The sequence below is a fragment of the Lemur catta genome, chromosome 23 (genome assembly GCF_020740605.2).
Source record: "Lemur catta isolate mLemCat1 chromosome 23, mLemCat1.pri, whole genome shotgun sequence".
Lineage (NCBI taxonomy): Eukaryota > Metazoa > Chordata > Mammalia > Primates > Lemuridae > Lemur > Lemur catta.
Genome location: NC_059150.1, coordinates 7538847 through 7553171, shown reverse-complemented (window position 1 = coordinate 7553171; position 14325 = coordinate 7538847). Strand labels below are relative to the sequence as shown.

The following is a 14325-nucleotide window of genomic DNA, read 5'->3' as shown; positions in this document are numbered from 1 at the left end:
AGGAAGCTGAGGCAGGAGGATCACTTAACCCCAGGAGTTTGAGGTTGCCGTGAGCTAGGCTGATGCCATGGCACTCTAGCCCAGGCAATAGAGCGAGACTCTGTCCCCCCCAAAATAAATAAATAAATAAAAGTGAAAACAATTTTTAAAAAATTATCTCCTGGTTCAGTCCTGTTGATTATTTTCTAAGAAAGATAAAATAACAAATAGTCTCCATTAGAGCAAGAATTTCTATAAAAATGGCTATACATTAGGCAAGTTGTGAGGCAAGAAGTCATACTGGTGGCCTGAAGCAGCATCACTCAGCAAGGTTTCTTTCATTCACTCAGCAGGTATTCTGAAGCGTAAAGCGTACTTTGCTCTCACCAAACCTGAACAGTGTCAACTGACCTGAAGGGATCTTTCCTCCTTTAGGTACAGTTGTTGTATGAGAACGCTTGGTTGTCCTGGGAAGAAGTTCACCCTGGGTTGCTGTAATGTGAACAGAAGTGAATCTTTGTATAACCTGCGGACCCTTAGTCACTGGGACATGTACAGTGGTGGACTTTTGTGCTGCTGGAAGACTCTGTGTAAGTGAACCCTTTGCTGCGGTGAGTCTTTGTGCTGTTGGTGTGGCCAGTGTAGCAGAAGCATTAGTCATGATGGGACTCTGAGCTGCTGGTAGAGCCTTTGTAGACAGGGTATTTGATGTGAGAGATGTCTGGGCTGTTGCTGTGGCAGATTTCTGAGGAGTTTGTGAGGCTCCTGTAGCTGGAACATTTACTGTAGTGGGGTTCTGAGGAGTTGGTGTGACTCCCGTAGCTGGAACATTTATTGTGGTGGGGTTCTGTGGAGTTGGTGTGACTCCCATAGTTGGAACAATTACTGTGGTGGGGTTCTGAGGAGTTGGTGTGACTCCTGTAGCTGGAACATTTACTGTGGTGGGGTTCTGTGGAGTTGGTGTGACTCCTGTAGCTGGAACATTTACTGTGGTGGGGTTCTGAGGAGTTGGTGTAACTCCTGTAGCTGGAACATTTACTGTGGTGGGGTTCTGAGGAGTTGGTGTAAGTCCTATAGCTGGAACATTTATTGTGGTGGGGTTCTGTGGAGTTGGTGTGACTCCCATAGTTGGAACAATTACTGTGGTGGGGTTCTGAGGAGTTGGTGTAACTCCCATAGCTGGAACATTTACTGTGGTGGGGTTCTGTGGAGTTGGCGTGACTCCCATAGCTGGAACATTTACTGTGGTGGGGTTTTGAGGAGTTGGTGTGACTCCTGTAGCTGGAACAATTACTGTGGTGGGGTTCTGAGGAGTTGGTGTAACTCCCATAGCTGGAACATTTATTGTGGTGGGGTTCTGAGGAGTTGGTGTAACTCCCATAGCTGGAACATTTACTGTGGTAGGGTTCTGTGGAGTTGGCGTGACTCCCATAGCTGGAACAATTACTGTGGTGGGGTTCTGAGGAGTTGGTGTGACTCCTGTAGCTGGAACAATTACTGTGGTGGGGTTCTGTGGAGTTGGTGTGACTCCCATAGCTGGAACAATTACTGTGGTGGGGTTCTGAGGAGTTGGTGTGAATCCTATAGCTGGAACATTTATTGTGGTGGGGTTCTGTGGAGTTGGTGTGACTCCCGTAGCTGGAACAATTACTGTGGTGGGGTTCTGAGGAGTTGGTGTAACTCCTGTAGCTGGAACATTTACTGTGGTGGAGTTCTGAGGAGTTGGTGTGACTCCCATAGCTGGAACATTTACTGTGGTGGGGTTCTGTGGAGTTGGTGTGACTTCTGTAACTGGAACTTTTACTGTGGTGGGTTTCTGAGGAGTTGGTTTGACTCCTGTAGCTGGAACATTTCCTGTGGTATGTTTTTGAAGAATTAATAGGGCTTCCGTACCTGGAGCTTTTGAGGGTTTCCGAGAAGTAGGTGTGACTTTTGTACCTGGAACTGTGGTGGGTTTGTGAGAAGTTGATGTACCTGGAACTTTTGCAGTGGTAGGTTTAGGATCTGGTGGTGGGAAGGTGGCAGGTGGAGATCTTCCTGTGGAGAAAATATGTTGAGAAAAAATTAGTTATATATTGCTGGCCAACTTAAGATTTCTTAGCCATTCCTTGCTCTATGGCTATTGTCTTTTCCTCTCCATAAACACCTAGATATGACTTTTAAGAAACCAAGTCTTACTGCGTATTTCCCAAGGAGCTGAAAGGCTCCACTGCTTTTTGTTTGATATAAATTATACCTAGAGGTGACTAAAGCAGAGTTATGTCAAAGTAGGACTGAGGACCTTACGGTGTTTCCTTGAGAAAAAAACAAAACCAAAGTTGAAGACAGGGTGATCTTATTCCGTGCCACATCTCTCTTTATTTTCTCTCCCAAATTGCTTGTGTTCGCTCATGCCAGGACCAAAGAAAAACAGGATGCCATCATTGGACCAACAGAGAATCACAGCATAGTTACATTTCCCCCTGCTTTCAGGACTCGTTCGTGAGCTTGACAACTTGTTGTGTTGTACTCCTTTTTTAAAGTAATCTGTCAGTCTGGATAAAAACCACTCCCTTTTCTCCTGTGCTAGTTATCAACTTTACATGTATTAGATTAGTTCCTCTTTAGATTTCAGATGAGATAACCATTCATGTCAAACTTCCATTAAGAACATATTCTCAGAATAACAAATCTAATGACACAGCACTGTTCTAGTCTTCAGAGCCAGTTTGTCTTTGGGTCGCTTAGACCCAAAGTCTGTTAAGGCGCCTATTAAGTGGTGCTGAACCCTCGTTTCAACACATCCTGGTGACCTTGGGCAAGTTCTCTAATCCCTCTGAACTTTAGTTTTCTCATTTGTAAAATGAGGATAAAAATAGAGCAGATTGCACAGCAATCTGGTTTAAGGTTTAAGGAAGTAATTCAGTAAGTTTTTCACACAGTGTCTGTCCCTGAAGCAACAGGTTGTACCATCCAGTACTACTGCTGCCAGTCCCATCACGCCCTCGTTTATAGACACCACCGATGGTGCATGTTGTTGTGTTCTGCTTCCTTACCTGTCTCTCAGGATGCTGTAAGGAATAACTCCGGTAAAATACCTACCGGGTAACGCAGCACTTAGCAGGCACTCAAAACATGGTGGATATTATGATTAGGGTATAAAGGGAAGTTTTTGTATGGACTTTTCATTCTAAAGCCCTCATATATTCTTTGTTCTACTAAGTTAGTTCTCATTTTTGATCCAGAGAATTTACATACTACCATAGAGTTTAAATTTCCCAGAAACTAATTTTTTAGTTATCTTTACATTGTTGTTGCCTAATTTAATCCCACTGTGGTCAGAAAGCAAGCTCTGAATAACTTCAGTCTTCTGTAATGCACTGCAATTTAGACCTCAGTGAACGGTCACAATTTGGTAAATGTCCCATGTATACTTGAAACATGCCATCTGTCATTATGAGGTTCAATGCTCTTATATGTAAATTTGTTTAATTGTTGCACAGACCTTCTATGTTCTTAGTGAAGTTTAGTTGCTTGCTTGTTCAATTAGCTATGGAGATAAGTGTGAATTCTCCAACTATGAATGTGGATTTGCCTCTCTTTCTTTCGGTTCATTTTTGCTACATACAGATTGATGCTATTTTATCAAATGCATACAGATTTTAGCTTGCTATATCTTCCTGTTTAGGTTGGCCTCATTATCAGTATAAACTGTTTCATCTCAATATATACACTGATAATAATATAACTATATAAGTATTTGGGGGGGTAATGTATGCATGATGTATTTCTCCATTCTTTACTTTCAACTATTCTGTATTCTTATAATCAAACTGTGTCTCATGTAAATAGTAAATATGCTTTCTTTTTAACTCTAGTGTGACAGGATTAGTGAAAGTACACTTCATACAATTACTGATACAGTGGGGTTTTATAGCAACCACCTAATTATTAGTTTTCTACTCCACCCATCTATTTTAATGTTCCTTTCTGTTTCTCTTCCTCTCTTGTTCCTTTTTGGATTAAATATTCATTATGATTCCTTTATTAGCTTGTGATTTATACATTCTTTTACCATTCTTTTGTGGCAACCCTTGACATTGCAATATTTATTAGACCATAAGTCAGTTATGCAAATTTTCACTCTTACCACTTTTTCAATACTGCTAGAATCTTGTAACTTTTACATTGAATTTACCTCTTTCTGCCTTTTGCTTTATTAATATGGTACATTTGTATTCTAAATAGAATTCAAACCCAAAACACATCACATTCATTGTTCTGTAAACTCAGTGTTCATATACCCCTGTCACTCATCTTCATTTCCTCTTGCATTTTTGTGTTTTTGTTCTACCTGGCATTATTTCCACTCTACTTGAAGAATCTCCTTTAGTTTTTCACTCTGTACAGGTCTGGCCTGCTGGTGACAAGTTCCCTCAGTTTTTTTCTGAATACATCTATATTTTGCATTCAGTTTTGAAGAATATATTCATTTAGTATAGAATTCTTGATGAGCAGTAATTCTCTTACAGTATTTTAAAGATTTCTTCTTGTCTTTTGGCTTGCACCATTTTTTTGTTGAGAAAGTGATCAGTTTTACTGCTGTTCCTTTGAGTTTTTTTGTTTGTTTTTAATCTGTGAGTAGTCTCATCATTGCCTTCAATTTCCAAAGTTTTGCTATGAGGCACCTTTTTTAGTAGTTCGTTTTTATTCTGCTTAGGGTCACAGAGCTTCTTGAATGTGTTGGCTGATATATTTCATCAGGTTTAGAAAACTGTCAGTCATTATCTTTCTGAATATTTCTTCTGCTTCTATTTCTCTTTTCTCCTCCTCTTCCCCCTGTTTCTTGTCATCGTTCACCTTCTCTCTTTCTCCTCTCTTTCTAACATGTGTTACAACAGCTTAACATGTCTTCAATGTCTCAAACTTTTTCCTATATTTTACATTTTTTTTCTCTTTCTGCTTCAGTTTGGACATTTTTAATTAACCTGCCCTCCAGTTCGTAATACTGCTTCCACTGTGTTCAAGTCACTGTTAAAACCTATCTATTGTGTTCTTAATTTCAGATATTTTCCAGTGACACACTGTTCATTTACTCCATTTTTATATATTCCTATTCTCTGCTGAAGTTCTCTAAATTTCCTTTTATTATCTTAAACATATTAATCACTTATTTTAAAGTCCTTGTCAGCTAACTCAATTATCTGGATCTTCTTTATTTGATTTGGTTTTCTCTCGATTTGGTCGTATTTTCTTGCTTCTTTCCGTACCTAATAGTTTTTTATTGTATGCCAGGCATTGTATATAAACATCCAGATGGTACCATAAGATGTGCTTTCCTGACAGGCAGACTGTATTGAGATGATCATCTCTTCGACCTGTCAGGGACTGAGCTGGGTTACAGTTTTAGTAAGATTCAGGCTACCTCTGCTCTTGTCTCTGTTCCCTGGGAGTGGCCCTTCGGGGCTTTGGATTGAGAGCCTGATGGATCTTTGTTGCCTCAGCCCAGAAGGACTGCAGAGATCCAGGTCTGTGCTTCAGAGTTCCTCCAGCCCAGCCAGCTGGCCCCCTTCCCCACACAGCTTCAAAATGAGCACAGGAGTCCTAAGGAGGACTGTGGACGTGTGCTTGGTAACGGCCTGGTCCTCTGATGGGCACTTCTTGTCCAAACACTATCAGGTTCTGAGAGATCTTACTGGGCAGGCTAGAATCATCGGATCCAGCTTCCCAGGCTCACATGTAGCCCTAGAAATCAGCTAATGACTGGTGGAAGAAATTGGCTTTGCATGTGAGGACCTCAGTTTCCAGTGTACTACTCTAGCCCTCCACAACCACTGAAAAGCTTTCCTGGAACGGGTCTTTTGTCTGGGTCAAGATGGATCCTCAGCCCACAATCAGGAAATGTCCCCAGGGACTGAGTCCCCAGATACGACTGACCCCGCTCAGAGTGGTTTGCCTTCATTCCCTATCCCCAGGAATTTTACTTCATTCAGACCTGGTTGTTTCCACAGCTGTATCTTATGTCTTTAAAAATATGACTTTTTTAAAAGTATATTCAGATTTTGTAGCTGTTTTAATGGAAGTATTACCTGCCGTGACCTACTTGGGCACTACTGTATAGTTTTTAAGATCCAAATAACTAACAATTTAATGACTAGGGAAAATAAACACAAAGTAGATCAAATAAATTGCCTAATTAAAAACACATACAACAACAAACTTTATCATAATGAAATGAGTTCAAACAATAAAATTTTCACCACTTACATTGTCAAACCTCCATACCATAACAATCATTATCATCAAAGGACAGACAGATAGCACAAATGATGTAATATTAGTCAGAGAGTAAATTGGTAAAGTCTCTTTGAAAACAATGTTGCTAGTAACTATGAAAAATGTAAATGGGCCCAGGTGGTTGCTCATGGCTGTAATTCTAACACTTTGGGAGGCCAAGGCGAGAAGATCGCTTGAGGCCAGGAATTCCAGACCATGCTGAACAACACAGCAAGACCCTGTTTCTGCAAAAAATATAAAGATTAGCTGGGCGTGGTAGCGCGTGCCTGAAGTACCAGCTGCTCAGGAGGCTGAGGCAGGAGGATCGCTTGAGCCCAGGAGTTTGAGGTTGCAGTGAGCTATGTTGACGCCACGGCACTCTCGGCCGGGAAACAGATTGAGACCCTGTCTCAAAAAAAAAAAAAAAAAAAAGAAAGAAAGAAAATGCATTTACGTTTGCTATGGTAATTACACTACAAGGAATTAATTGTACAAATGTACTTCCACACGTGTGCAAAGACAGATGTACAATATTTATTGTAGCATCATTTGTAATAGTTTATAAAAATCAAACTAGAAGAAAAAAACAAATTCCGAAAGAAGACCAGTTAAATAAATATTATATCCATACAATTGATATCATAAAAGAATTTTGTGTATATTTATTTATAATCTAGAATAAAACACAAGTATTTATAAAAAATAGTCATTTTTGTGAGTAGGACTAGGGATAGAGAAGAGATTTTCACTCCTTATTTTATACTCATTTACATGGTTTTAATATATCACCATATGTATGAACATTTATACTAAACTATTTTTAATAAGCAATAATTTTGAAAAATTCATGCTAATAGAATTTTAATTATAATTATAAAAGTAGTATCATACTTTTGAGACATGTTGGCATTCATCACTACTTAAACACATGCCACCTAGTGGTACTATGCAATGTTTAATCCAGCTTCACGGATCTTTTAAATATCTCTTTTGAAATGTATTTAAAAAGCAGTTCTAAGGATTCTGAGAGTACAGACTAGGGATAAAGAGATGTTGAGGAAAAAAAGTCTAGAAGGATAAAGAAGAGAGAATGGTCAATAATAGAGAGAAATTCTGGAGGCAGAAAAAAATGAATGTAATGCAATGACATCAATAGCTAGGCAAGAGTTTCTCAGTTGTCACAACATGTATATCACTACCCTGGAGCCATCACTTCAATCTAAGATTCCACCTCCAAATTAATAAATCACTTCATACACTCTTTTTATAAACAAAGAGCTATCTATATTAACTCACTGAAAGTAACATGGTATGAAACAGCAAATTTAAGCTAACTTGATAAAAATGAGATCTTTATATATACACACGTCATATATATCTGTGTGTATACATGCTATAGCCCCCTCTGAGAATCTCATGAAACACTGACCCCACAGAAAAATGCAAATATGCACACATCAGACATTTTTACATTCATTTCTCAGGGAGTTCACAGAATCTCTGCAGCCCATATAAGGGTAAGAGTAAAGCAAAAATATGACTATACAAAACATGATTACCTCGGCACTGAGGTGGTGGGTCACTCCATTCTCCTTCATCGCCTCTTGCAGTACAATGAATGGTGTCCTTTCCAATCAGGGTAAGGCCTCTATTACACGCATACATTACAGCCTGATTATATACATAAATGTCGCGTTCTCCTCCAATTATTCTTCCATTCTCAATTTCTGGTGGTTTTTGACAATGAATTTCTTTAAAAAAAAAATTCCAACATCTTTTAAATAAATAAAATTGGTAAGGTATGTTTTACAAACAAGACTAAAACATGTTAATGATTTTATTTAAAAATCAAAATCTACCATTTTTCTAAATTCAGCATTATCAAGAAAAGATGCTTATAAATGCCTATGAACTGGTAGTATATTTGAAGCTTTGAATGCAAATGTAGAACATGAATGCTAAACGTGAGACCAATTCACAGAAATAAGATTTAGAATACACATGGAAAACAAAAATTACAACATGTTACATATCAAAATGGTGCTAGAAAAAGAAAATACTGCAGGAGTTTAGAGATTCCAAAGTAGACCTGTCAGAGAGATTTTAGGGAGCAAATGGTTTTAAACTTCAGTTTAAATCTAAGAGGTACCATTCTTTTGACAGAAAACAGAGAAGAGAGCACTGCTCTTCATTTCCCAGGGGAAATGATGCAAATGAAAGGAGTTGGAAATTGAAGTGGCATGCCTGAGAAATCCATACAGAACATTTTGGACAGAAAAAAGATCTTAAATGTCAAAATTACATTTAGACGTCCAGACTAACATTTTTTAGCACATATTGACTCAAAGAGACTTCTATTTAAAATAAGTCTTACTTAGCGGCTGAATTCCTAAAATAAACAAACAGATTATGCTTTAGTTATATTGTAAAAATTGGCCTCTCCCTGGCAGTTGCCCTGAGAAAAAATTCAATGGCTCCAAATTCTCTAGAGTCATGAAGTTATTTTTTTCTTAAGAAGGAATGCAATGTAATCACATGTGTACGCCAAATTATATTACACCAAATGTACCTAAGTACCAAGAGAATACTAGCAAATTTATAAATTACTCTTAAGCCTTTGATCAAAATAAGGAGCTATTCTGATTTATACCAAGTTAGAGTGTGCAGGGACTGTACACATACCATCAGTTCAGTGCAAACACTTTCTGAGCACATAATACATACCAGGCATTGTTTTATAAATATAAGCACAAAACTGAACAACATAGAATTTCTGTCTTAAAATCCAGTGGAGAAAGAGATTCAAAGACACAATTGCAATACAAATGTGAGGGTTATCATAGAAGTAACCAGCCTGGAAGCCTTCCTAAAGGACTAGAACTGACTCTTAATGAGGAAATTATAGCCAAGTAAAGAAGAGGCTGAAAAACATTCCAGGCAGATGCACCAACATAAGGAATCATGCAGGGGCATGCAAAGCACGAGGTCCATGGAAAACAACAAGCAGTTTGCATGGATAAAACACAAAACCTGAGTGCGGAGAAGTAGGTAGACCATGGCTGCCTTGTAGAATACACTAAAGAGTTTTGACTTAGTAAGTGATGGGAGATACTAATAAGCTTTAAGAAGGAGAGAGACAAGTCATATCTGTGTTTCAGATAGATCACTCTGGGTAAAATATGAATGAAACCTTAACCGAATGGAAGAATAAGGCTGTTGCCTCAGTATCACCCTTGAACACAGGTAACTGAGACTCCTTCCACAGGCCCCACACTTTAAAAGGCTGTGCCCTGGCCCTGCCTTGGGTGTGTCTCTCCCCAGTAGGTGGGATATCTGTAGGGCTGAGAGGATATGTTCCATGAGACCCCATCTTACCACCCCTTCCTCCATTCCAGAATATGCTCCAGGAACTAGCACCCAGAATTCCCTGTGCCAACACCCCTTCCAGTACCTGAGAGGTCCATTCCCTGGGTCCATGTTATTGAGGGTGGTCTATACTGCTTATATACTCACCTCTAAGCCAAAGGACAATGGAGTTGGGTGAGCATCATGGGGGACGTGGTGGACATGACTTGGCTATGTAGGCAGAGTTGTTGACTTAGATATACCACAGACCCCTCACAGTGGGGGAAGAGGGAGGGCTATTAGAGGGAGGATGGGTTATTTATACTTTTGTGTGGGCCCTGAAAATATCAGCAGTGGCCCTGATTGCAATAGTCCAGATGGGGAATGATAAACTATGTTAGAAGTATACAGATGGAGGGTAAAAGATAGGTTTGAAAACTATATTGAGGAGGGAAAGCAAAATGAATTAGTGATTACATGTGGGAGTTAAGACAAAGAGAGGGGTCTGGGATGAGGGTCCCTATATACCAGGAAGTCATTCCAGCCTAGCAGATATCAGCAGTCCACTGAAAGTAATTTGGAGAAAGAAAACATTGGCAGAGAGATAAGAAAATGTGTCCTTCTGATAGTGAGGCTTCATTCAGAGGTGAACAAGTGCCACTTCTGTTTGATGTGTAACTAGGGAAATTCTTGAACATGTGCACTGTTCTTCCCTTCTTCATATCCTTATTTTCATACCATATTCACACATGGACTTTAATGCAACTTCAAGTGCTTATAGGCCAGGGCTGCATACTTGAGGTAAAGCAGCTCATTAAGAATTTACTTTCCACTCAATCTTTTTGGTATGACCAAAACAAAAAGGTAAGTTTCATGGAAAAATCAAAACTAGATCCTAAAAGAAGTAGGGCTTTCTAGGGACAGTTGAAGACGCTGGGGTTGCTTCGGAAAAGGGGCTCTTTCCTGCAGAATGCAGATGTCAGTGGTTGCCAAGTTGGAGAGATGGATAGAAGAGTCTAGGAGGAAAACATGAACATCAGGATATTCACCATGGAGTTCAAGACACCAAACACGGAGTAGAACTGTGGCCTAGATGCAGACAAGCACAAAAACGCAGTGGGTTTGCAGTACAAAAAAGTTCTTCTGTGCTAGAATATATGTTGGTGTCCACATTCCTATGAAATTCATGACACCAGTTGCTGGTGAAAATACTGGCCTCAGATGGGAGACTGATTATCTGGACCTTGTGACACGTTGCCTGGCACAAAAAATAATATGGTCCAGCTCCTCCTTGCTTTCCATCTTTAATTTACTATCATTGACAACGTCTTTTACTGGATAGTGGATGTGGGAATGGCAGTAATGGGTAGTAATGGTGACAATTTAAAAACAGGAGAAAGCAACAGTAGATCTAGAAGGGTGGGGCACATGGTGGGGGTCACAGCAGACTCCTTGATGGCAAGGTTCCTTTTATTTGCCTTCATATCAGTTAATCACAAATGATGCCTATTATACAGTGTCAATCAATAAATTCTTGACAAATTACCTGAACTCTACTCAAGCTTCCTATTCCTAGTAACACAAAAAACTTGAACTTAGGAATGATTTTGACAATAGGGTTTTCAGAAGTCATTTGCAGAAAGGTAAGTTGAGTGTAAAGAAAAAAGGATGGAAGAAATAAACCTACGTTTAAAAGTCTTGCATGTTTTTTCTCCTCTCAATTTTCAGGAGACATGTGTCTCTAATGGACATAAATTTGACTGGATATATCCATTTATGATATTATTTCTGTGTCCTATCTTTCTTTGAGAAGATTCTCAAGTACAGAAACCATACTTCTTTTTTTATTGTATAACCTTACTTCTCTAATGAAAAAAATATATCATACTTAAAACACTTCTAGATAATTATCTCAGTTAATAACTATAATCCTAAGAAGATGCATGGAGATAACACTGGGTATTAGAAAAATGGATTTGAAGTAAGAATCCTAGCTTAAACACCTTCTATTGCCACATTGTTTTAGGATGCGGGGTCAAATGACATTGACTGTCTGAATGGTAGTATTGTCTTCCATAAAATTGTGGTGGGAATCCCCTATGGAACTTACTTGACTTTAGAGAGCATGGTTAGATAGGCAATGACCAAGCACAATACAAACCTAATTTGGTTTCAATTTTCATCCTATAAGTAAGAAAATGGGGCTCAGAAAAGCTTAATGGTTTATCTCCATAGCTAATACCTTAAGGAACATCACTAGAAAAGGTCTTTAAATTCGCAAAGACACTCACACAATGAAAAGTGAAGGTGCTACAAAAATACTGTGGATTAATTCTTAATTAGTAGAAAGTAATTTATTATTTATCATTCAGCCCCACAACCTGAGTGCTTAGATTTTTAAAAACTCTTACCTGTGCAAAGTGGAAGTGGGTCAGTCCACCCAACATCATCACCCACAATAATACAGTGACTAAATTCTGCACCAACTAGTTTGTACCTAAAGCAATACGACAGAAAAAGAGTGTGTTACATTCACACGTTTGACTTTCCTCCGATTCTTCAGAATATTATCTTAAAATATTTACTGATGCAGTAGATGGATACAAAAGAATAGCTGATATAAGTCCATATAGCAATTTAAAGGAAAAGAAAATACTAAGTTTAAGAAAGTGACAACCAAACGGTAAAACAGTAGAACAATTTTTTATGTGCATGGGGTATATGTTAGAAAATATTAAAGTGTTTTAAAACATTATTAAATGATATAGATGATTGACTATTTTATATTTCTGGGTTCTAAAGGATTAATGTAGGCTTCATATAATAATAGAATGGACCTATATTTAAAGGGTTCAGAGTACTTTCCAGATTTTGTGTGTGTGTGTGTGTGTGTGTGTGTGTGTGTGTGTGTGTGTGTGTGTGTGTGTGTGTAGATGGTCTCACTATGTTGCTGAGGCTGGTCTTGAACTCCTGGCCTCAAGTGATCCTCCCAATATGCCTCCCCAAAGTCCTAGGATTATACCATGCCTAGCCCAAGATTTTATGCTAATGACCCAAATGACATCTGTGTTTACTCTAGGAGACTAGTGACACTGATATTTTTATTTCATAAAGAGTAGGGACACACACAGAGTAAAACAGCATAATTCAGTATGGATATATGCAATGAGAAAATAAATGTAAATGTTTCAACAGTGTCTGAGACATTGATGGTACTCAATGAGTTCCTTTTCCCTGCATAGAGAACTTAAAAGAACTTAGGTTAGAATACTTTTTCACTAGGAATAAATGTCTTTGGTCTATGATATTTCATAAGTTTGTTTGCATATGGAATAACCCAGATGCAAATTCATTATTTAGGCCACTTCAAACATTGGTTTCATATTTAACACTTGAAGGATTATTTTGGCAAGTATCATCAACACTCAAATTTCTGTGTCTACCTGTAAAATTTTATACTGAATCACATATGTACTGAAATCTAACAATTTAGAGAATTTGGTCATCTCAGAAATCTTCCCTTCTTGCCCCATTTTACTAAATTTAACTGTGATGAGCTCATGACAAACGATATGTCAGGAGAGGGGTTGTTTTTGCTGCTACCCGCTTGTGAATACCAGTCATGAAACTAACAATCTTCATCTTAAGTCCTAATTTGTTTTCTCATTTCTTAAATAGTTTTAGTATGCTAAAACTTACCCTGTATTACATGAGAAGTAGATGGTTGCACCAAATAAGAAGTCAGTTGTTACATTGATGTGACCATTTAATAATTCTCCAGGATTAGTACATGATTTTTCTAGATAAGAATACAAATATTTTTTCATTAAATTATCAGGCACACAGACAAAAAGGTAACTATGTGAGGCAGTGGATATGTTAATTAGCTTGATTATGGTAATCATTTCACAAGTAAACATATATGTTGTACACTTAAATAATACAATTTTCATTTGTCAATTATACCTCAATAAAGCTGGAAAAAAAGGTTTGAAAAAGTCATCAGGCACATATATGCAAATTCATCATCTGAACCATTGAGATTTCCTATGCTTAGACTTCTTTATTTTTACCTTTGTAAGATTCAAAAAAAGCAACAGATGAAGAATATATACTTATTTCATTTAGGATAACCTCAAACTAATTACATGTGAAATTTGTGAGTGCATAAATATTTCTACTACATAAATATTTAATTTGTTGAATTTAAAATAATCACGGTTCTTATAAGAGTCATTTTAAATAATAACATATATAGAGTTCTAGTATTAACAAAGGAAGAGGTATTATTGCCCCGAAACACCAAATGATTGGGAATACTTTATTTGGGAGGCAGGGGGCCAAGTTTCCAACACAGGGAATACTTTTAAAAATTATACTCACTTGTACAAAAGTCAGCTGGTTCAGACCATTTGAAATTCTGAAGGCAAGTTAGTGTTCGTGATAGACCAAAGACCCTTTTGTACCCCAAACGGCACTCATATTCCACAGTGGACTCGGCTGGAAAATAATTCTGGGTGCTATAAGGCCTTTTGAGCATTGCAAAATGTAGCTGGGGTGGAAAATCACAGCTACCTAAAAGTATTAACAAAAGCAACAACAAAACAAGTAGTATCACTCTTTGTTTTATAATCTATGTTTAACTATTTGGAATGATCTGGACCTTAAATCACTCCCTTTTCTTTACTTCTTTGCACATATTTGGTATTTAAGTATATTTATATCACTATGGCATTTGCAATGTAT

The 14325-nt window shown here is 38.0% G+C and overlaps 1 protein-coding gene across 8 annotated transcripts in view; it reads right to left on the bottom strand.

The window, feature by feature from the left end:
* The window catches only part of CD55 (CD55 molecule (Cromer blood group)), a 61014-nt gene that overhangs the window by 14937 nt on the left and 31752 nt on the right, over nucleotides 1-14325 (bottom strand). For 5 of the 8 annotated variants that reach the window (XR_006731001.1, XM_045535970.1, XM_045535967.1 and 2 more), the window contains exons 3-8: nucleotides 13963-14154; nucleotides 13279-13378; nucleotides 11991-12076; nucleotides 7794-7985; nucleotides 1873-2016; nucleotides 391-471 (exon numbers count right to left, since the gene is read on the bottom strand). Coding sequence is in view for 7 of the 8 variants with exons in the window: in XM_045535970.1 (XP_045391926.1) it covers nucleotides 391-471; nucleotides 1873-2016; nucleotides 7794-7985; nucleotides 11991-12076; nucleotides 13279-13378; nucleotides 13963-14154 (795 nt within the window). In the remaining variant the exon portion in view is untranslated. The remainder of the gene's footprint in view (nucleotides 1-390; nucleotides 472-1872; nucleotides 2017-7793; nucleotides 7986-11990; nucleotides 12077-13278; nucleotides 13379-13962; nucleotides 14155-14325) is intronic. The other 3 variants (XM_045535972.1, XM_045535974.1, XM_045535971.1) reach the window with 2 other exon arrangements.